Source organism: Limulus polyphemus, unplaced genomic scaffold (assembly GCF_000517525.1).
Source record: "Limulus polyphemus unplaced genomic scaffold, Limulus_polyphemus-2.1.2 Scaffold119, whole genome shotgun sequence".
In the NCBI taxonomy this organism is placed as follows: Eukaryota; Metazoa; Arthropoda; class Merostomata; order Xiphosura; family Limulidae; genus Limulus; species Limulus polyphemus.
Window position 1 is genome coordinate 887,457 of NW_013665729.1, and position 19,612 is coordinate 907,068.

The window sequence follows — 19,612 nt, forward strand, 5'->3', positions numbered from 1 at the left end:
AGAACAACCCATCTCAATGGTGAGTGTTATTGACCTGAATAGTCATACAGTGTAGGTTTAAGAATAAGTTTACCTGATCAGGCAAAACCAAACACTGAGCATTATCTGTACATGCGAAATGGGCCCCTGTAAAAAAAAAGAACAGTATAAAATGAGCACTTACCTACTAGAGCAGTAAACGGACAGATGATGCAAGATAAATGTATGGGGAGTGATCCACATGCCAGCACAAACTATATCCTCTAAAGGATAACAGAATTGTGCATCCAAGGACATAGTAAGGTAATGGATTTGATTGGAGGAGACTTTAAAGAGACAACAATTATCAGGAGAAAGGTAAGAATAAGCAAGATGAATTAGCTGACAAATCTAACCCTTGAGTTTAATAGGAGAAAAATCACAGGAAAGGGAAGGATCCCAATGAATAAACAAATTGGATTGAGAACCAAGGAAGGAAGAAGTGTGAGGCAGGAAACAGCAGAGAGCCAGACAGGACATAAGAGTCAATCCAGATTGAAATGAGGATAAAGGTGAGAAATGGAAAGTAGGGAAATGGGAGTGAAAGCAAATTCTACCTCTCATGAAGCCACAGTTTTGGGCCTGTGATATTATGAAGGGATGAAACTAAAGGGTAACGACTGAAAAAGACATGGCAAAATCTTGTGAACTGGTAGGTAGCTGACAATGTCACATGACAATCAGCAATGGTGGATACCAAAAGCTCCTTGTTGAAAAGCCAGATAAAGTCCTTAGTCAGATGCAGAAGAGTAGGACAGGACAGAGTAAAACCACAATGAGAAGACCAATGAATGTAGACATACTACTTACGTAGGAAGGGTGCACTGAATAAAAAATTAGGGAAGTAACCCATGGGAATAGTCCAGCCCCTTTGGCAAGGGACCAAACAAAAGCCATGCATGAAGACAGAGCAAAGGAAGGGAAAGAAGTAAAATGCCCGAATGAGGTTGTCTGAAGAGGGTGGGTGAGAGGAAAAGAGGAGGTGTCAGTAAGAGCAGGAACAGAAGTGGAAACCATGTCTACACCAGCTAAATTGGAGCCACCAAAAGGACTTGACATGGAGTGGCTTGTATAACTGCAAGGAGATGAAGAAGAAGATAGATGGGAGGTTAAGCATAAAGGTACCAGACCCCCCCCCCAATCCTGACTAAAGGACATCAACATCTACAGCCAAAGGATGAGGAATAGGAGACCAAAACCTGGGAAGATTGAAATTCAGGTGGGTGGCAAATGCATCCAGTTCTAAAGTACCCCACTGTGAACACAGCCAACCAAACATTTGTGGGTCAGGGGACCACTCCATTGGGAAAATCTTGTTGGAGTACAATAAATTATCCATAACCAGATTCAGGGCACCTAATATATAATGTGCCATCAAACGAATGTGATGGCTGTGGAAGGAGCAAGATGGATAGGGTTGTCCAAGGGATTCCGATTGAGGTTCCACTGAACTTGTAAAGCTCACTGAAGAAGTTTCATATGGGTTCAACTGAGAGGAATGATGGCTTCAAAGAAGCTCACATCTCCAAAACAGATAGAACCTCTAGCACAGTTGGAGAAGGAGAAGAGAAAATGGACCAAAACAGAAGCTCCATAGATCACAGGTAAAGGGAAGAAGGTTGAGCCTGACTGAGACAGGAAATGAAAAATACGGAAGGACTTCTCCACCTTGAGCAGACAACCTATCAATGCAGCTTCTTGAAGACGAAACTGAGTATGAAGGTAAAAGGTGACATACAAAGGAGCTAGGAGCAGCCAGTCATCCATGTAATGGTAGAAACGATAGCCCCTGGAATGGAGAAAATGGGCAAAGGTCTTAACCACCTGACAAAAAACATATGCCTGGAACTAGTAAATGTAACCGTGATAGACAAAACAAAGAAAATGCCAGGATGCTGATCTGTGGAGGTAAGCACCCGAGACATCTTCCTTTGTCATCCACAGACCAGGAGTGAAAACAAATTGAAGAGTTAGGTATGACTCTATGATGAATCAAGGAAGGTCTAGGAAGTGGATCAAGGAAGAAAAATTGATAATGGGGCACCAGTACCCAGTCTTATTGTGGACAACAAACAAATGGGAATATAAACCTAGTTGAGAAGGAATTACCCATTCCATAGCAACCTTGCAAAGAAGATCTTGAACAGCCTCAAACAGACGCTGGCTGGAAATGGGAACCTGAGGAGGGGGGAAGGAGATGGGATGAGGGGAAGAAAAAGAAAGAACTAGTCCTTTGGAGAGAACCTAAAGGTTTGTGGTGAAAGACTCCTAAAATGCAAAAGCCTGTCCCCCACCAGACTAGTACCTACCACATAGTCACTGGGACTGCTGAAAGCATTGAAAAAAAAAATGGTTATCCTCGGAGATGCATGTTATAGCAACTGGCAAAGGAAAGGAAGGACAAAGAGGAGATTCAGGAACAGGAGGCTGAGATAAATGAGAAGACAATGAAGAAAGGGAAGTGTGCAAATGGGCAGACTCGAATCTGGACTCTAATGAGCCAGGAAGTGCCCCAAAAACATCCTGCCTTAAAAAAGGGAGCCATATGGAAGTCTCATAACTAAGTCAAGGGTAAACTGACATGGGACAAAAGGGGTATCCTGACCCAAAAGATCACAACAACAGAGGAGCAATGTTAGGAGGGAAAGGGCAGAAGAGGACAATCATGCTAGAGTGGAAAAAATCAGGCCATGAGACTCCACCAAAAGCCCCTCAGTGGATAGATGAAGAGCCTCAGAAAAAAGGTGAATAGAGGAAATGGAACAAAGGAGGGACGATAAAGAAGAATTCAGGTTGGAAAAATGTAACTGAAGTACTGAGATCTGAACACCACAGATGCAGAAGAAAATCCAACTCCTGAGAGTCTAAAAAAGGAAACTCAAACCAATGGTAAGCCAAAGAATGGGCTTCCATATTATGCAGGAGTCAAGGCATACTGACCCCAAAACATAATTGGTTCACAAACCTATTGGCATGAACCCAATATTTTGGTGAGGAGGGTAGAACAAGATACTGGCCCAAAGGTGTCTCACTTAAAAGGGAAGGGGAGGAAACTAATGAAATGAGCAAAATGTAACAAACCTGATTGATCAACTCCATGAAATGAGGAGGAGGCCTTGGCTCATCCACTGGAGCTAAATGTGACTGTGTGGCATAGGATGGGGGAAGAAACAGGCTGTCAAAATCATCATCCTCTCATTCAGGTACCCCTGAACAAGGCATGACAGAATAATCTTCAGGTAAATCAGAAGCCCACATAAAGGTAGCCAACTCTTGACAAACCTAGACCATAACGTCTTTCACCGATAACTGCAGATCCAAATCCTTTTTAGACAAAGTAAGATTAACTGCAGTTAGAACAGCAGTGGTAGTAATTGTAACACTAAACTCTGAATTCATGATAACTTTGAATGACAGAAGTAAAAATAAAATCCACACAGGTGAGTTAAAAAAAAACACATAAGAAAAGTAAAGACACATAATATTAATGTGTACAAACAAGTAACTGATTGAAATTCCGTGAGTAAAGCTTGAGCCCAAAAATATGTCTAACCACAATAAGTGTCAATAGAGAAGTGAAGTTGAGCTATATAAATAGAGGGAGTCAGCTGTGTTAGGTATTGTGTTGCACTCCAATGGGTGGAGGGTTGTCACATACTCATTTGCATGCTATCGCACAACTGTCTCACGTGAAAACATATGAGGGTAGATGGGAGTATAAAAAATAGTGGCGAGGGAAAATTTGTGCAGAACACATTGAGAAAAGCTGGTATGTGAGAGGAAGTAAGGTATCATTATAGATATTAAATGTGGCATATAAAATGGAATTATTCCCTTAACATAAAAATTTACCTTTACATCAAAAATCATAGCTGCTGTCTGATGCTGTTTCTTCCATATATCAATTCCTAAGTGTTGTGGGAAGGTGTGAAATTGAACAGTGTCCATTGCTAGAACTTTTAAAGTGGTATTCACTCGACAACCCAAACCCGAAAAGTTTAAATGAAAATCACCATAAAACTGCGTGCTTGGAAAACCAAAATCATAATAACTCAGAGCAACTTCTAACGATTTACACTGTTGTTTTTGAACAGCAGAAACCATTTGAGCCACTTTATCATCTTGAACTTCTGATGTGTTGGAATTCTGTAATCCTGGTTCATCATTAATCTTATTCTGCAAAAGATACAAACTAATAAGTTCATAATACAATATTATTACAGTAGATATTTATGTAGGCTATGAGAAACAAAGCATCAGCCAATAAAAATTAATTTAATGCTATTTAAAAATTATCAATATTTACATAGATGTCATTTTTTTCTTTCTTTTTTCATCAAAATAACTTTCATCTTCCTTTATTCTTCCATAATGTAATGCCTGTTAAGCCTTTCCCACCAAAATTTATTTTGCAGAGGCCAGACAAGTCTTTTAGTATAGCTTTTTAATAGTCACCTGATAACTTTCTTCACCTAAAGACAATCTAAAATAGAAAACAATCATGCAACTTACTGAAGTGTTCTTTTACAAGCTGAGAGATAGGTTTTTTTTTATCTGCTTGTTACCAAATAATTGTAGTCAAACAAACAGAACCCTCAATATTGAAAAGATGTAAAGCTAAATTTACAATATATACGCTACTACAAAAAAGTTATATATTCCTGTGCAACACACAACCTATGAGAAACAGAGGTATCATGTTTTGAAGCAAGTCACACGTACAACCTGCACACCAATTTGGTAGTATTTCATGTTTCAATGTACAAAATCATCAAAATGCAGCATAACAGTTGAAAGATGTATCATTATTAGTGGCATAAAAAGTCTACCACCTGACTACAGTAACAACTCTACTAAGTTAAACAAGCTCTATAATTGTGTCTTACATATTTATTACAACCAAAACAGATTTGGAATTATTTTTATGACACATCACTAGATCTTATCCAAAAACATTTTGAGTGTGCTTATACTGAAACTAACTACAAACTGGAATTCAAAAGTTTAATGAAAAACCATATTCTGTATTTAAGAACTACTGATATATCAAGGGTACAATACATTCTTACCATTCAGCTCTTTCATTCAACCTCAGCTAAAACCTAATCCCTTGTAACTTTAAATGAAGAAAATAATTTCATTTTACTGTACATGGGTCCATGGGCTAATTGCCAAAATGAGACATGCTATTTGCTACTTTAGAGCTTGAATTATGTCACATGCCAAGAGGCATTTAAATTAATATCAATTTATTTCAAATAAGGCATAACAAAAAAAACTACAGGGTTGTAAAATTTTGTAAGACATATTAAACTGAAAATCAGTCATTCTAGATACAAGTAATTTGCTGTTAAAGGAACTAAGCATCCTCTCTACAGTTTTCTTCAACTTGTTTTTACTGTGGAACTAATCATCCTCTCTACAGTTTTCTTCAACTTGTTTTTACTGTGGAACTAATCATCCTCTCTACAGTTTTCTTCAACCTGTTTTCATTGTGGAACTAATCATCCTCTCTACAGTTTTCTTCAACTTGTCTTTACTGTGGAACTAATCATCCTCTCTACACTTTTCTTTAACTTGTTTTTACTATGGAACTAAGCATCCTGTCTCTAGTTTAAGGTCATTATTATAATCTTTCTTGATTTTCCTTCATTAAACATAAATACACTAAGAAAACTATAAAAACTGTAAATGGCACCAGTTATTGACAGTCACCTAGCTATTAGTTATTGTAAAATAATAGGCTGCAGTTACTTAAAACATGGGTACATAAAATAGCAGTTACTCTTTCCTGGACATGTGTTTTTAAAAACATATTTATTCTGTATAGTAAAACTATTAGTATTGACTGTACTTAATCAAACTTTACACAATATATATTAAACTTCATAATAACAATGCAAAAGAAACTCCTTAAGCAAATGGATGCATAAAAGATATTTTACTATTATCAGCCAGTAACTTTTTTGATAAATTTACTGAGAAATGTTAATACATTGAATCTAATCAATTAAATAAAATTGTAATCTCCCTAAAAACACACTTCTATTTATCTTTTTCCTGAGCTGGAATGCAACTAATATTTTATTCGAGAAAAATACCCTATAAGTAGTTGTAAAGTCATGAATGTTGGCTTCAGATTTGTCTGAAAAGCAGATTATGCTTTTTTTTAGTTAAAAGTGCACGAGTAATTATGTAATAATTAGCACTGATAACAGTCTTTTTGGTGGCCAAAGTAACATCATATAAAAATAATTGTATATATTTTATTTTCATGAATAACAGACTTAACTATTATGTTACTGACCTGTCATATGATGCCAAATTCAAGTGTGAAAATTTAGCAAAAATTTTTTTTCTAATAAATGAATACATCAGACGAAAATAGTTTTATTAAAAACATATATTTTTGGCATCTTGAAAAAGTTAAAAAAATTAAAACTAGGTGTTATCCCACTTGGAAATGTTGCTGTTCAATGACATTAACAAAAATAATAATATATAAACAAGAAGAATTTGAAATACCCTTTACAATTTTAGCATTTTTCGTATAATTATTATAATTTCAGAGAAAATTTATGTTCTAAGAAAAATATATTTCTATTTTATGTTTTAGTGGTTGGCTAACAATGCTATCAGAAAATAATAATTTTCTAAAGAATTTGGCAATCACGTTTTTATATCCGATTTGACTTTTCAACATATATGTTTTATAGATTGTTACATAACATGTAGTTTGAGAAAATTACATTAAACAATAAAGGGATAATTTTAACAATGTTTTAAGGAAAATCACATTTACAGAAAAATATAAAAAAGTAATAGCGTGTGCTATTATAGACACATATTTAAGTTTTATAAAGGGTAAGTAAGTGACAAACAGGTAAATATTTTATTATCAGATAACTTGTCTTTAACATAACCAGATTCTGTTAAAGTTCACGTTTAATTATAGGAAGAGATTGCTACACAACATGCTAGGGTAATGAAAGGAATGAAAAAGACAGATTTACTTTATTGTGGGGCTGTTCTTCCAAAACAATGGAGCATTTCTCACGGAGTTCTTTAAGATCCATCTCAGCTTGCTGTCTCCTCTGAAAAAGTTTCTGTATCACCGATGCAACATAGATCGAAGAGTTACAGTTGTAATAGTCTAAAACAACTTCTCGCACCTAAGTGTTTTGTAGAAAAAAATTAGTTCATAATTAAATCATACCACCACAGTCTTGTGAAAAAGAAATAAATCACAATACCAAGCAACCCTTTTTTTTTGTAAAACCCATTTGAAAATAGTAAAATATAACACTTATTTCATAGTGTTTAGATACCCACTACGGTCTTCAATTTATAACTATCAAGTAATTTTAATTAAAAACATGAAGAAGTAGTTGAAACAGTGTTATAACTGTCCATCCATGATGTGCTCAGGGACATAGCAGTAAAGTGCAGAAAATGTCAAAAACAGTTTCTCAAAATAAACATAATACATTAAATTCCTTAAGCAAATGGATGCACACAAGATATCTTACTATTATCAGCCAAAACGTTTTTTGATAAATTTACTGAGAAAATTACATTAAACAAGAAAGGGCCAATTTTAACAATGTTTTAAGGAAAATCACATTTACAGAAAAATATAAATGGTGGACCCTGTCGGGTGTGCTCAGATTTCTAACAAATAATTCTATGATTAGTATTTTAAGCAAAATCATAGGGTATTTCCACAGAAAACCTTTTGCAATTAGAGTCACATTCCACTAAAACTGTGCTGAAGTGGATTTCAAGTATATCTGTTTCAATATGGCTTATTGGGTTTCTCATAATAAATAATCATGATAAAAATCAACCAACCACAAAATAATTTGGTTCTTCTGACATACCACAATGACTTTTAATGGTTGGCTTTTTTATGCCAATTACTTTAATAGAAACTTGTTTTATATTCCAGTTTGTTTGTTTTTTATGAGACTCCATAACAAGTAAGAGAGTTTCATTCAATTTCATATCAGCATGCATAAAAACAAAACTGTTGGATTCTAATGAGTAAATAACTGTTCTTACCAAGTCATAATAAGGAGAAATTCCATGAACGAGGTTACGAGGAGTGAACAGTACCAGAGTTGGAAAGTTTTCCATTACTTCAGACAACATTCTGCTTTTCTTCTGTGAAGGTGAAACCCATTTAATTAGGTGAGCCTAAAAAAGAATAAAAACATATATTGCAGAAGATCTGTAAAAAAATGTAGTCTTCTCATATATCAACAGTGAAACAGAATACCATTCATAATCATATACATTTCAATAGATGCTTTGAAAACTTGAAATTAATGATTAGAAACAAATTTCTGAGATCAATACATTTTGACTGAATTTTAAACAACTGTTTTAAGCAATTAACAAGACTGAATTGCATTGTAGGTTTTCCTATGAACTGAAAAAATACAATCTACATGTACGTACTGAAATGTCAGGAAAATAAAACACATCATGAGAAAAACATGAAAACAAAAGTGAAGGTGACTGAATAATGCAGTAGATATGACTAAAAAATAGTAGCAGTTTTGTTTTTTTACCAAACAACCAAGCATAATGCAATAAAACAACATGTGTAAGAGTGATAAAGATAACAGCAACATTGCCATATGACAGGACATTGAATGGTAATATATTTTGTATGTTTCATTTCAATATTTCAAGGTATATAATGTTCACTAATTAATAATCAGTTATCACCTTATTATGAGTGCTAGGAACAGAGCAGAACAAAATCATCGCAACACAAAGACTGTATGTATACAAGTTTTGTATCACAACAAAAGTAAGTACACAAGAAAATAAATTAGTCATGTTTAATATGTCAGCATACAATAAGATTTACATTGTAAACCAAATTATTATGATCATAACTGTAACCATACTTAAATGTGTGGTATGAAACTTCCAAAGAACATACAAAATGCAACTGAACAATTTTTTTAATGAAGGGTACCAATTCAAAGTATTAATTTCCAATAACATATTAATATGCATCAAATACGCAAAAAGGTTTTATATAACTGAAAAATACAATGTAGAAAAGACCCCCCAAAATGACAAAGAAATATAGAAGGAGTATTTTTTTGATACCCTAAAAATGTATTTTCAAATATGTTCAAAAAGAACTGTGCATACTTCACTTTTTCCAACTTTTACAGTCATGTTTTCTCTAACCATTCCCATCACACCTTGTTTCTAACTGACTTTTCAATGTCTTTAAGAAATAATACATTGTGTTCAAAAATAGCCATTTTGATTACTCTTTCCAGGTATGTTGTTATTCTTAGGAAAGTATGACTGGCTGCTTCATAAAAAATTACACTACTCAGATGCTGGCGAATAACTTGATGCAACTTACATGCTTTGTTTTTGACTTGTCTTGATGTATTTTATGTCTGAGGATAACTGAACAGTTTTTACAATCAGTGGGGATATATCTTTATGGCCAAAGAAAATATTTTTCAATCCAAGATTTTCTAAAATGCACATATTTTTACAAGGTGAAAACTGAAAATCCTCATATCCAGTGCATGTGATATGAATATTGTAGTAATATAAACTCTCTGGAATTCACATTGTTAAATCTTTAGATTAGTGTTATGTTATTTAATTTCAAATAATCATCAATGTTTTGTTATCAATTAATGTGTTACTGTTAACATAATGAATTATAATTATGTATAGATTGCAATATTTATTGGCTCTTACAATATTTTTGTTGATGTACAAAAAGTTGTATATTTCACTTTTACCAGATATGTAGTATGGTACTAAAACTATATGCCTAAAATACAATGCTATATATATACTGGAGAAACTACAATGAAAATAATAGCATGAAAAAAAATAAGAAAGCATACGTAAATAATAAAGTTCAAACAATATAACAGTCATAACGGTAAGAAGCTCTGGATACTATCAGAAGACAATTGTTAATATATGGAAAAAAAACTGCAAGTATAAATATTCACTTATAATTTAACAAAGAGTAATAATAAATATAGTTTGCTGCCTGATGATTCAGACTGTTAGGAACTAACCTTCATATTGTTAGCATTTCTATTCATAATAATTTTAATTCCAACCTCCTACTGCAAGACATTTATTTCTAAAGCACAAGCTTTAATTACAATAACACAGTTAAGTATTTATTATAAAATATTTAGACATTTTAAACATCTCAGACTTTAAGTTTAGAATAAAATGCAAACTTTTCCTTGCATCTATAGAAAATGAAAGCAGATAACTTCAAAGAAACTCTAGTTCAGCACATTGTCAAATCTGTATTAATGACCTCTTCCACATAATGACTACATTTTCTTAGCCCACTATCAATCAACTTCTAATATTTAAAACCTTTCAGAAGTAATTACATGCATCTTTTCAACATGACCAACAAATAATACTATTCAACCATTTAACCCTATGAACACAGGTGGGGTTCAAAATGTGCATGCTACCTTTTACAAAGTGCCATTTAATATGGTATTATGTATATGTTAGGACTGGGACAACTAATGAAAACCATTAATCGACTAGTCGGGTACCATTAGCCAACAATTAGTTGAATAGTCTAAACTAAATGCAGTCACTAATTTCATTACACAAAATTCCATATTAAACCAATAAATGCATTTATTTCCAAACAGATACACATACAATTGGTAGTGCAGAAACTCTCAACTTATACACTATAAAAAAAAATTCAAAAGTCCTAGATGTCAGGAAGTTTGCTGACTTTGGGCAGTGCAGGACTTGCAGTGGCAGAACTTGAAGCTTGGTGTTTGCCTGTATTCCACAGAATTAGTTTCATGGTTAACATGAACAAAGTTTTGATCTTTGGTTGCTGCAACAAGGTCCTCAAGAGTGCCTTGTTTTGTCTTAAGGTAGTCATGCAGGAACAAGTGTTCATCCTTTGTGTCTGGCTCCAATGTTACTTACTCTATCCTTTACAATGGTGTGGCCTGCAGCTCAGAAAATTCTCTGGCACAGAGGTTGATAGTCAGCATAGCATCTTCTTTTTGAGGAAAGTATGTTTGGAAACCTATAATGGTTGCATCCACCAGGCCAAGGTGCTATCCTTGGGTACCGGTTCTGGAGTTTTTCTGAAATTATTGAGACAGCATCCTACTCAAGAAATTTAAGTTTCTGAAGCATAGGTGAAGCACTGCTGCCAATATATCATCATGCTCCTCCACTGCTCCACTGAATCGTCATCTCGGTGAAGCTGTACATTTTCATTGAAGTGTGTCAGTAGCTCCAGATCTTCTGCTTGCAGTTGGAGGTGCTTGGTGATAATACCACTGATCACTGGGTAGATACAACCAAGAGTAAAGTTCTATGCTTATATGTGCAATATCAACATTAAATGGCTTCAAGATACTCCAGAGATCTTCAGAAGTTGACCAGGCATGTTTTAAAATCTCCAGATTTCTTGCAGCATCAGGCTTTGTGATAGCTTTGTCATGAAGAGCTAATCTATTGGTTAACAGGCTCTTCAGCATGAAGTAAGTGCTATTCCACCAGGTAGTCCACACCTTGTTGGAGTGCTGTAGGATCAGAATCTTTTTCTTCCCTATTGCTGCTTGTTGCTTCTGCAGCTCTCCTATTGGCAAAGACAGTAATGGAAGTTTGTAACAAGACTTTTGCATACACTTACACATTCCTTGATGTTAAAATTAACCATTACTTTTTTGATAATAAACTGTAATGTATGCTTAAAACATCCTGTGTGTGGCACACCTCCAAGCTATAACATAACTACTTCCATATTTGAGGCATTATCGTGTGTGTCCCCTACTATCATTTTACTTCCACTTCATTCTCTTGATACTTCTTCACTGTCTTGTGGGATGGGAGGTCATATCTTTCATCCAAAGCCTTGCTATAGGAAGCAAATCCCTGTCCATCAGCAATGGACATTGGATGCACGTCTACCACAAACATTAGTATCAGGTTCTTGGTGATATATATGTAGCGATCTCTGGATAACAGCAAGTTAAATCTATCACACATTGCCAGATAGTTTTGCTGCAGGTGTTCGAGGCTCCAAGAAGACCTTTTTCAAGTTTTCCTGCTGCTCCTGAACCTTTATATACCAAAATAAAATGAAATTTGTATTGGGCATACATATGTTACAACAGTGACAGATATTTTAGACATTCTTTGTTTTTACCTTCAATAACTTGCTATCTATACTTTACTTTGAGAGCATTAGTGTATATGGGTAAACAAGCCATTTCAAAGAACAGATATAATTACAGATAAACCTTTTTAGACACATGTAATAGGTATTACCTCATTGTATTCAACAGCATGCTTTGACTGAAGATGGTTTTTCATAGTCAATGCCCATGACAAGTAAACCTGTCCCAAGTACAATAAACAAAGCACTTTCTTCTTTGTAAATTCTTCTTCCTTACGTTCACAATACTTCCAATATTTTCATTTCAGAGGCATGTTGACAGACTAGTTTGAATAACTGAAACTGAATTTCACAGTCACATCTCCTTTTCTGGAAACTGAAACTTTGGGGAAATTCATTTCTATAAGTACGGCATCCTTATTCAAATGAAACCCTAAAATTTCACTGTTTTTCCATAATAAGATTGAGCACAATGGCATAAAATTCAAAACAGCCACTTTTGCTTTATCAACATCACTAATTACCTCCACCATATAAGGTGGATAAAGGTTACGTTTTCACCCGTGTGTGTGTGTGTGTGTGTGTTATCCAACATGATTTCTCGAAAACAACTAAATAGATTTGAACAAAAGTTGGTATACATTTGGACTATGACCCATCTTAGAAGTGATTAGTCACAGCAAGGTCATAAAAATCTAAAAAATTTCTATCTGTTAACATGGGGCCATTTTTTCACACTACTTTTGCTCTATAACTCAGTAAAAAATAATCAGATTTTGATGAAACTTGGTGGACATATGTGGAATAATATTCCTCATTGTCCTGCCAGAGACGGTCTGTATCCATTGATAATGACAGACATATGTACACATTTTTGTATTTTTTGAAAGTCAAATATGATCAACACTGCATGGCAGAGGTATGTGCTCTACTGAGTGCCCGTCTAGTTATTATAGCAGTTAACTAATCAGTATGAATTTATGATGAATGGTGTAAATTACTTATTTAAGTTGAATTAAATTTGCAATCTAAGTAGCAGATAGACAACATAACCTAAGACTTACGACTAGTAAAATAAAAAACAATTAATTGAATAGCCGGGTGTTAACTAGTCATAGTTGATTATTATGACTATTTGTCCCAGCCCTAGTATATGCCATGGTTATTAACTATTCATTTAAACCCACACTGCTGATTTAGTAACAGTTTGTGGTAGAGGACAGTTCATACCTCATAAAATATATAGAGATACTGAAAGAACTCTAGTTATATATTTTAAAAAGTATTAAAGGTTATGCAAATACAATACACAAACTGTACAATAGACAGGTACGTATTTCAGACATTCTAGAGGATATTGAAAAATTTGGATATTTTTGAGGGAATTTTACAATTGCTTCAGTATTTTCAGCATTTTAAAAGAGTTTAAGAAAAAAGTTATAACAATTTTCTAATTTTTCTGAGTGAACATATACATGAAGAAATGGCATAAGTAAAAGATGCCTGTATTATGAAATGAGGTCAAGAGCTAGGAAAATACAGTTGGCTGGTTAAGTGGTATTGAGAATCACCATTTAGAGAATCAAGAGTTAAAAGTTATAAAAAATGAAGCTACAACAGGGATGCTGGTCATGAGTTTGACAATGATAAGTTACTAATGCTGAGTTAATAATACAGTAAATACTACTAAAAAGTTTATGATAGCATCTCAGATCATTGCTTTGATGTAAAATCTGCTACTCCAGACCAGTGTAGTAGTACAAGTAAAAGGCAACAGGAGCAATCACCATCACAGTAACCAATTACTTGAGAGTTTTGGTTCTTGTTTTGGAATAGCCCTGGGGAATTGCACAGATTGCCCAATAAAGTGTTAGAACTACTTGCGGATAGCTAGGAATACTACTTGGAAAGTCGAAAGAATGCAAAGAAAATATGGTTTAAAAACTCGTGTCTGGTATTAAAAATCAGCAGATCTCCAGGAAGAATTGAGGTTCTTCCAGAGTTGCTGATAGTTCAGAAACCATGAACATGAAAGTGTCCAATCTTCAACTTTTTACCAGGCCAACTTTGTTGTAAGTAACAAAACTATTTCTCTCTTAGTCAATTAATGTAATTTTTGATAGATTATAAAAGAATGATATAAAAAGTTAAGAGAGTAACATATTTTATGTGAAAGTTATGAATATCACTGTTATTTAACCTGAACGTGGTTTACGACAAGTTAACGAATGATTAAAGTCAATATTATTAAAAGTGTATCTCATGATATAAAAACTTGAATAAACTTGATGTATTATGTTGAGCATCAGTCTCAGGATCAGTTTCTTTATTCTAACCGTAAATCTCCTCAAGTTAGTGACTTGTGAGCTACACTCGCCACTGCAATCTTCAGTCAAATAAAATTGGTGGAATCGGCAATATAATCAAAGCTCCAATGACTAGCCCTAATGGTGCTGTCCATTACAATATATAAATGCAATATACAAACTAGGATGGACAAAAGTATTTTAACCTTCACGTGAAAATTATCTTACACTTTGATTTATCAGTCTGATTTTATGTGTATAATAGACTTTTACATATTACTCAAAGCTTGCCATATTCCATGTAGTTGCACATAGAAATGTAGAATTACAGTCAACATTCCTTTTTCAATACAAGATAAGTCCAACGGACCAAGCCTGTACACATTTGGTAAATATAGCCTATATTAACCCAATTACTTGCAGCTATGGTCAATCAAGTTGCAAAAAATGTACAAGCAGAACTAATCACAGTACAATATCCCTTCACACGTAGAAATACTTTTTTTTTCATGTGTGTGTGTGTGTGTGAGCGTGTGTGTGTGAGCGTGTGTGTGTAAGATACCCACATCAAATATTTTCTTGTTATCAACATAAAAATTTCTATATTCATCAAATTTTTTACATGTATCATATGTCTGCTATGAAAAGGTGTACACTGTCTCTTGTAAACTGGTTTAAATTTTCACAATTTTCAAAAAATAGCAAAGGCAAACGGAAAACTGAATAATGAATAAGACAAATACATGTTCAAACAATCCTGAAATACTGAAAATCTGTGAATATAGGTATCAGTCAAGGTAGGAGTAAAGTCAATAAAACTACTGAAGTATAAATTAACTATAATTTAAATGTTTTATGCAATGCAACAATTACAAAGTTATTGTAACAGGTAACTTTCTCAGAAAAATGGGGTTAAAGTTTTCCAAAGACCTGAATGTTTCTTTACTTTTAATAATGTTATATTTTACATTTATGGGCTTTTATTTATCACAGAAATACCCATATGAACAAGATAGAACCATGGAGTAAATTTTACTACTGTATATAAAGATCATGTCACATCATTGTCACAATAAAAAAAAAAAATCAAATAATTAAAATATGATAATTCACATTTATACTAACTAATCTTTTCATCATACATTTGTGCAAACAAAGCAAAAAGGAAACTTGGCTGTGGCAATCCTTTTCAACAACTTTTTAATAATATATATGCATGTATTATTTAATTTTGTTATTATTTTAGAGAGATAAAAATATTGTCATATACATTTTGAAATTACTTAGCATTTATGGTATCTTTTACAAATAAAATTTTCAAGGCCAGCAATGGTTGGCTAAAATCATTTCTCAACCATTATTGTGTTTGGTACAAAATTTGGAAAAAGTGCTAATGCAGATGACTGTATTGTTAATGATTGGAAACTATACCTCCCAGAATTAAGTAAGAATTACAGATTGAAAGCTATTTCTAACATGGATGAGACTGAATTATTTTTAGAAATGGAAAGAAGATATTTTATACTAAAGACTGAGATTAGTAAAGATCGAGTCACAATAAGTCACTGAAAGTCACACAGAAGATGATGTTCCTTTAGCTTTATTGAGACTGTCAGAAAAATTGTTTGGTTGCAACTTTAACAAGCGATGTCATTCTAAAAGGATTTTCTAGCGTGAAGGAAAACTCATTTTTGATGAACTGCATCAGCATCTGAACTTTTAAGTATGACCGAGTGTATATAAAGGTTAACAGTAACAATGATGATGTATCTGATACAAAAAAAAAAATTATACCCCACAGACTGACCACCAACCATCACCATATATTTTCTAATCATGAAGGAAGCTGTAATAAGCTTAATCATGTTATAAAGGTGGAAGAGTGTTTATCCTTTTTGCAAGCTGCAAAAACATTTAAGCAATCAAAAATAAGTGATTCTGGTACATATACTGAACTGGCTTAATATTTCTACTTATAAAATTATACAAAATACATGTAATAAGTGCTTATGATGTTTTCTTGGACAAATGATACCTTATTATTTAAATTTTTACTACATAGATGTAATATGAATACACAACGAATAAATGTGAAGTGTACTTGTACACACACTTCACTTAATTTCTATGATATATTATTTACCACTATTTTCTCCTTGTGTTTGTAGTTTTGGAAATATATTACAAAGGAAATGTTTCATATGTGTAAGAATAAGCTATACTCCATAAAATTTTAACAGTTTAAACAAAACTTATCTCAGTATTTTTTATTATTTTTTTTTATTTTGTAAAAGTAGTAAATGCAATGAAGCATCAAATAATTGTTATATAATCTGCCACATTTATACATATATCTGAAGAGAAAAAATGATTTAGTTAAAAACTGCACTGGTCAACATCTCTATACAGAGATCACTTGTGTACAAAGGCCAATTCAAAACTTTCCAAAATGTGGTATCTCAATTTTGCTTCTTAATACACACTAATATAAAGATACATACGTTATTGTATATATCTAAGAAATATCACAGTTTTTCTCAGAACAACTAAATGTCATATCATCTGTACTTCACCGATTTTGCTTTTGTGAATGTTGTTTCCAGTTTGAAGACCCCCCCCCCCAATGGCACTGCATTAAGTCTGAGGGATTATAACACAAAATTTCAGGTATCAATACCCATATGGTGGGCACAAACAGTCCATTGTGTAGCTGATGCTTAACAACAAAACAAATCTAGTGAGAAAAATTTTTAATGATAAAAAAAAGCATTTTAAATGATTATGTCGTTTCAATACACTATGAAGCTATGGAAGAATCATTTAGAAATATATAACAACTGCATTAATATACAAACATATTCATTTTTGTAATCTCTCTTCAACATCAAAGTTGGAGAAACCATCCTTAATATAAACTATGTTTTCAGAAAGAAAAATGAGAAAAAAAGAAAGCATATAAAGTGTACAGAATTTTGAATATCTAATACTTTCAAAATCAATTATGACTACTGCCAACACCAAAATTTTATATTTTATCCACAAGCTAAATCCAAATGCACTGCCGAATATGACTTAGAAAATACATTTCCAGACTCTATAACTATACATTTCAATCATTTTAACAAAAATGTTGAAGAAACAGAAGAAATGAATAAAAACACTATTGCAACTCACCTTTTGAAGACTTTTGAAAGCCCAGTTTAAGATGTTCATAGTGTTAACATTCCTCTCTGGGTACATCTGTATAACATAATAGATTAAAATCTCTCTAAAGGTCAAAAGAATAAACATATCTGATCAAATGTTTTAGAATATGTTTCATATACATCGTACTATGTGAAAAAAATCAGCAATTAAGAAAAATATCTAACCAGTTGTACTGGAGTATTTAAAAACATTCAAGCACAAATTACTTAAATATACTAATCTCTAGAAATTCTCATGATCATCTGTGTTAACTGATTTTTATTTTGCAATAACCTTAAGATAATGTTTAAGTCTTTAATAAACATTTTGCAAAACACTGATATGAACATTTTTCCAATGATATGTTTTATGTATAAAGAAAGTTCAGGTCTTCAATGAAAAATGGATGCTTTCTTTTTTCCCTAGATTTACATTGATCTCCATATGTATTTTGTTTTATAATCCAACAATCACTTAGTGTTCATAGAGACAAACTTGAAGCTAGCTACAAGAAAGTAGTAATTTTATTTTCATTTTCTTTGAACAAATATTGCATTTACCAAAGTTCTAACTAGACTTATCTCTCATGAACACAACATACACAAGTTTCATACTTGGAAAACATTAAAGATATAATGATAAAAATATAGCTAATTACCTATAAACATCCATAAACTCATATACATTACATTTAGGTTTTCAAAGCCATTAGTGTGTATGTGTGTATAAAACACTTTTAAAATGAACCCTTAATTCACAGAATACTACTTACACTGAATCATGTTTACACTATATTAACAGAAACAAGGTGATCTTGCTGATGCCATGTTATGAAAATACTTTTATTGTGTAATTTAGCTTCAATCTTTCATGGTAAAATGCTGAATTAGCATGTCTGAACTTGTTTTTGATTAAGTGAGAAAGAAATCAACTATTTTTTGAAACTGTTCAAAGACACAGTGGCAATTTTAAACTTTTAACCTCATTTTTGTATGTTTCAAAAGGGGGAATGCAAGTCAACTTTAAAGCTAAAGTTTTTTCTCTTCTAAACCTGAAATAAATGTGTGACCATTCTAAGTTACAACAAAAGTATATCAAACTAAAAGAATGATAATTTAGATGGCTTAAAAAAATCCACTTCCATGCACCACTAACAAAAAAATACTGTGAATTTACACCACTGTATAATGATGCAATCATGCAGCAAAAGCCCTCCACCAATAAAAGGGTAACACGCTTCCATGCACACTAACTCTCCCTATGCATTTGCACATGTGAATATCCATTCTTTGAATGGAATTAAGAAATGTGCACTGGAAGTGCAGAGGTATCTATCATAAATACACATCCAGATAAGGAAAATGTTAACTTCTGAGATGATAACTCATCTTCACACAGTTTAGCTAGAATCCTTCACTGAGATGGTGAATGGACTGGTGTAAATATTACCTAGATGAGCCCCCCCCCCACTTCAAAAAGCATCCAAAGAAAGCCCATGTGGTGTGCCACCTGATGGTAGGGGCTCTGCATCATATTTTGTCAAGGGTATATTCTTTGCCTGCATAGTAAAGAGTGGCAAATAAGCCAGATTGGTGTTGCATGGACAAGCAGAATCAGTACATAGCCATCCCAGTACTTGCAGGCAACAACCAATATGTGTAGTGAGGTTGGGCTTATTCAGACTGTACCTTGTGTGCTCACCTCTTCTACCATCATACTCAATGGGTCAAAACCAGCTGTGGGAGAAGATTACTTGTGATAAATATCCATATTCACCATCAGTCTTTATTGGGAGGAGGGGAGCGTATTAGGTTGTTACAGTATGAATACATTTATACAACTCTAGAGATAGAAATATATATATATATATATATATATATATATATATATATATATAGTAACGTAACTAACTACGTAGGTT

General features: G+C 33.1%; 1 protein-coding gene across 2 annotated transcripts in view; it reads right to left on the reverse strand.

Annotated features, from left to right (window-relative positions):
* LOC106472330 (thioredoxin domain-containing protein 11-like) overlaps positions 1 to 19,612 on the reverse strand; it is a 70,044-nt gene that overhangs the window by 16,870 nt on the left and 33,562 nt on the right. Inside the window, exons 7-10 of one of the 2 annotated variants that reach the window (XM_022401712.1) lie at positions 17,680 to 17,745; positions 8,080 to 8,214; positions 7,032 to 7,190; positions 3,877 to 4,194 (exon numbers count right to left, since the gene is read on the reverse strand). In XM_022401712.1, the coding sequence (XP_022257420.1) occupies positions 3,877 to 4,194; positions 7,032 to 7,190; positions 8,080 to 8,214; positions 17,680 to 17,745 (678 nt within the window). Of the gene's footprint in view, positions 1 to 3,870; positions 4,195 to 7,031; positions 7,191 to 8,079; positions 8,215 to 17,679; positions 17,746 to 19,612 lie in introns of both variants that reach the window. The other variant, XM_013932971.2, reaches the window with a different exon arrangement.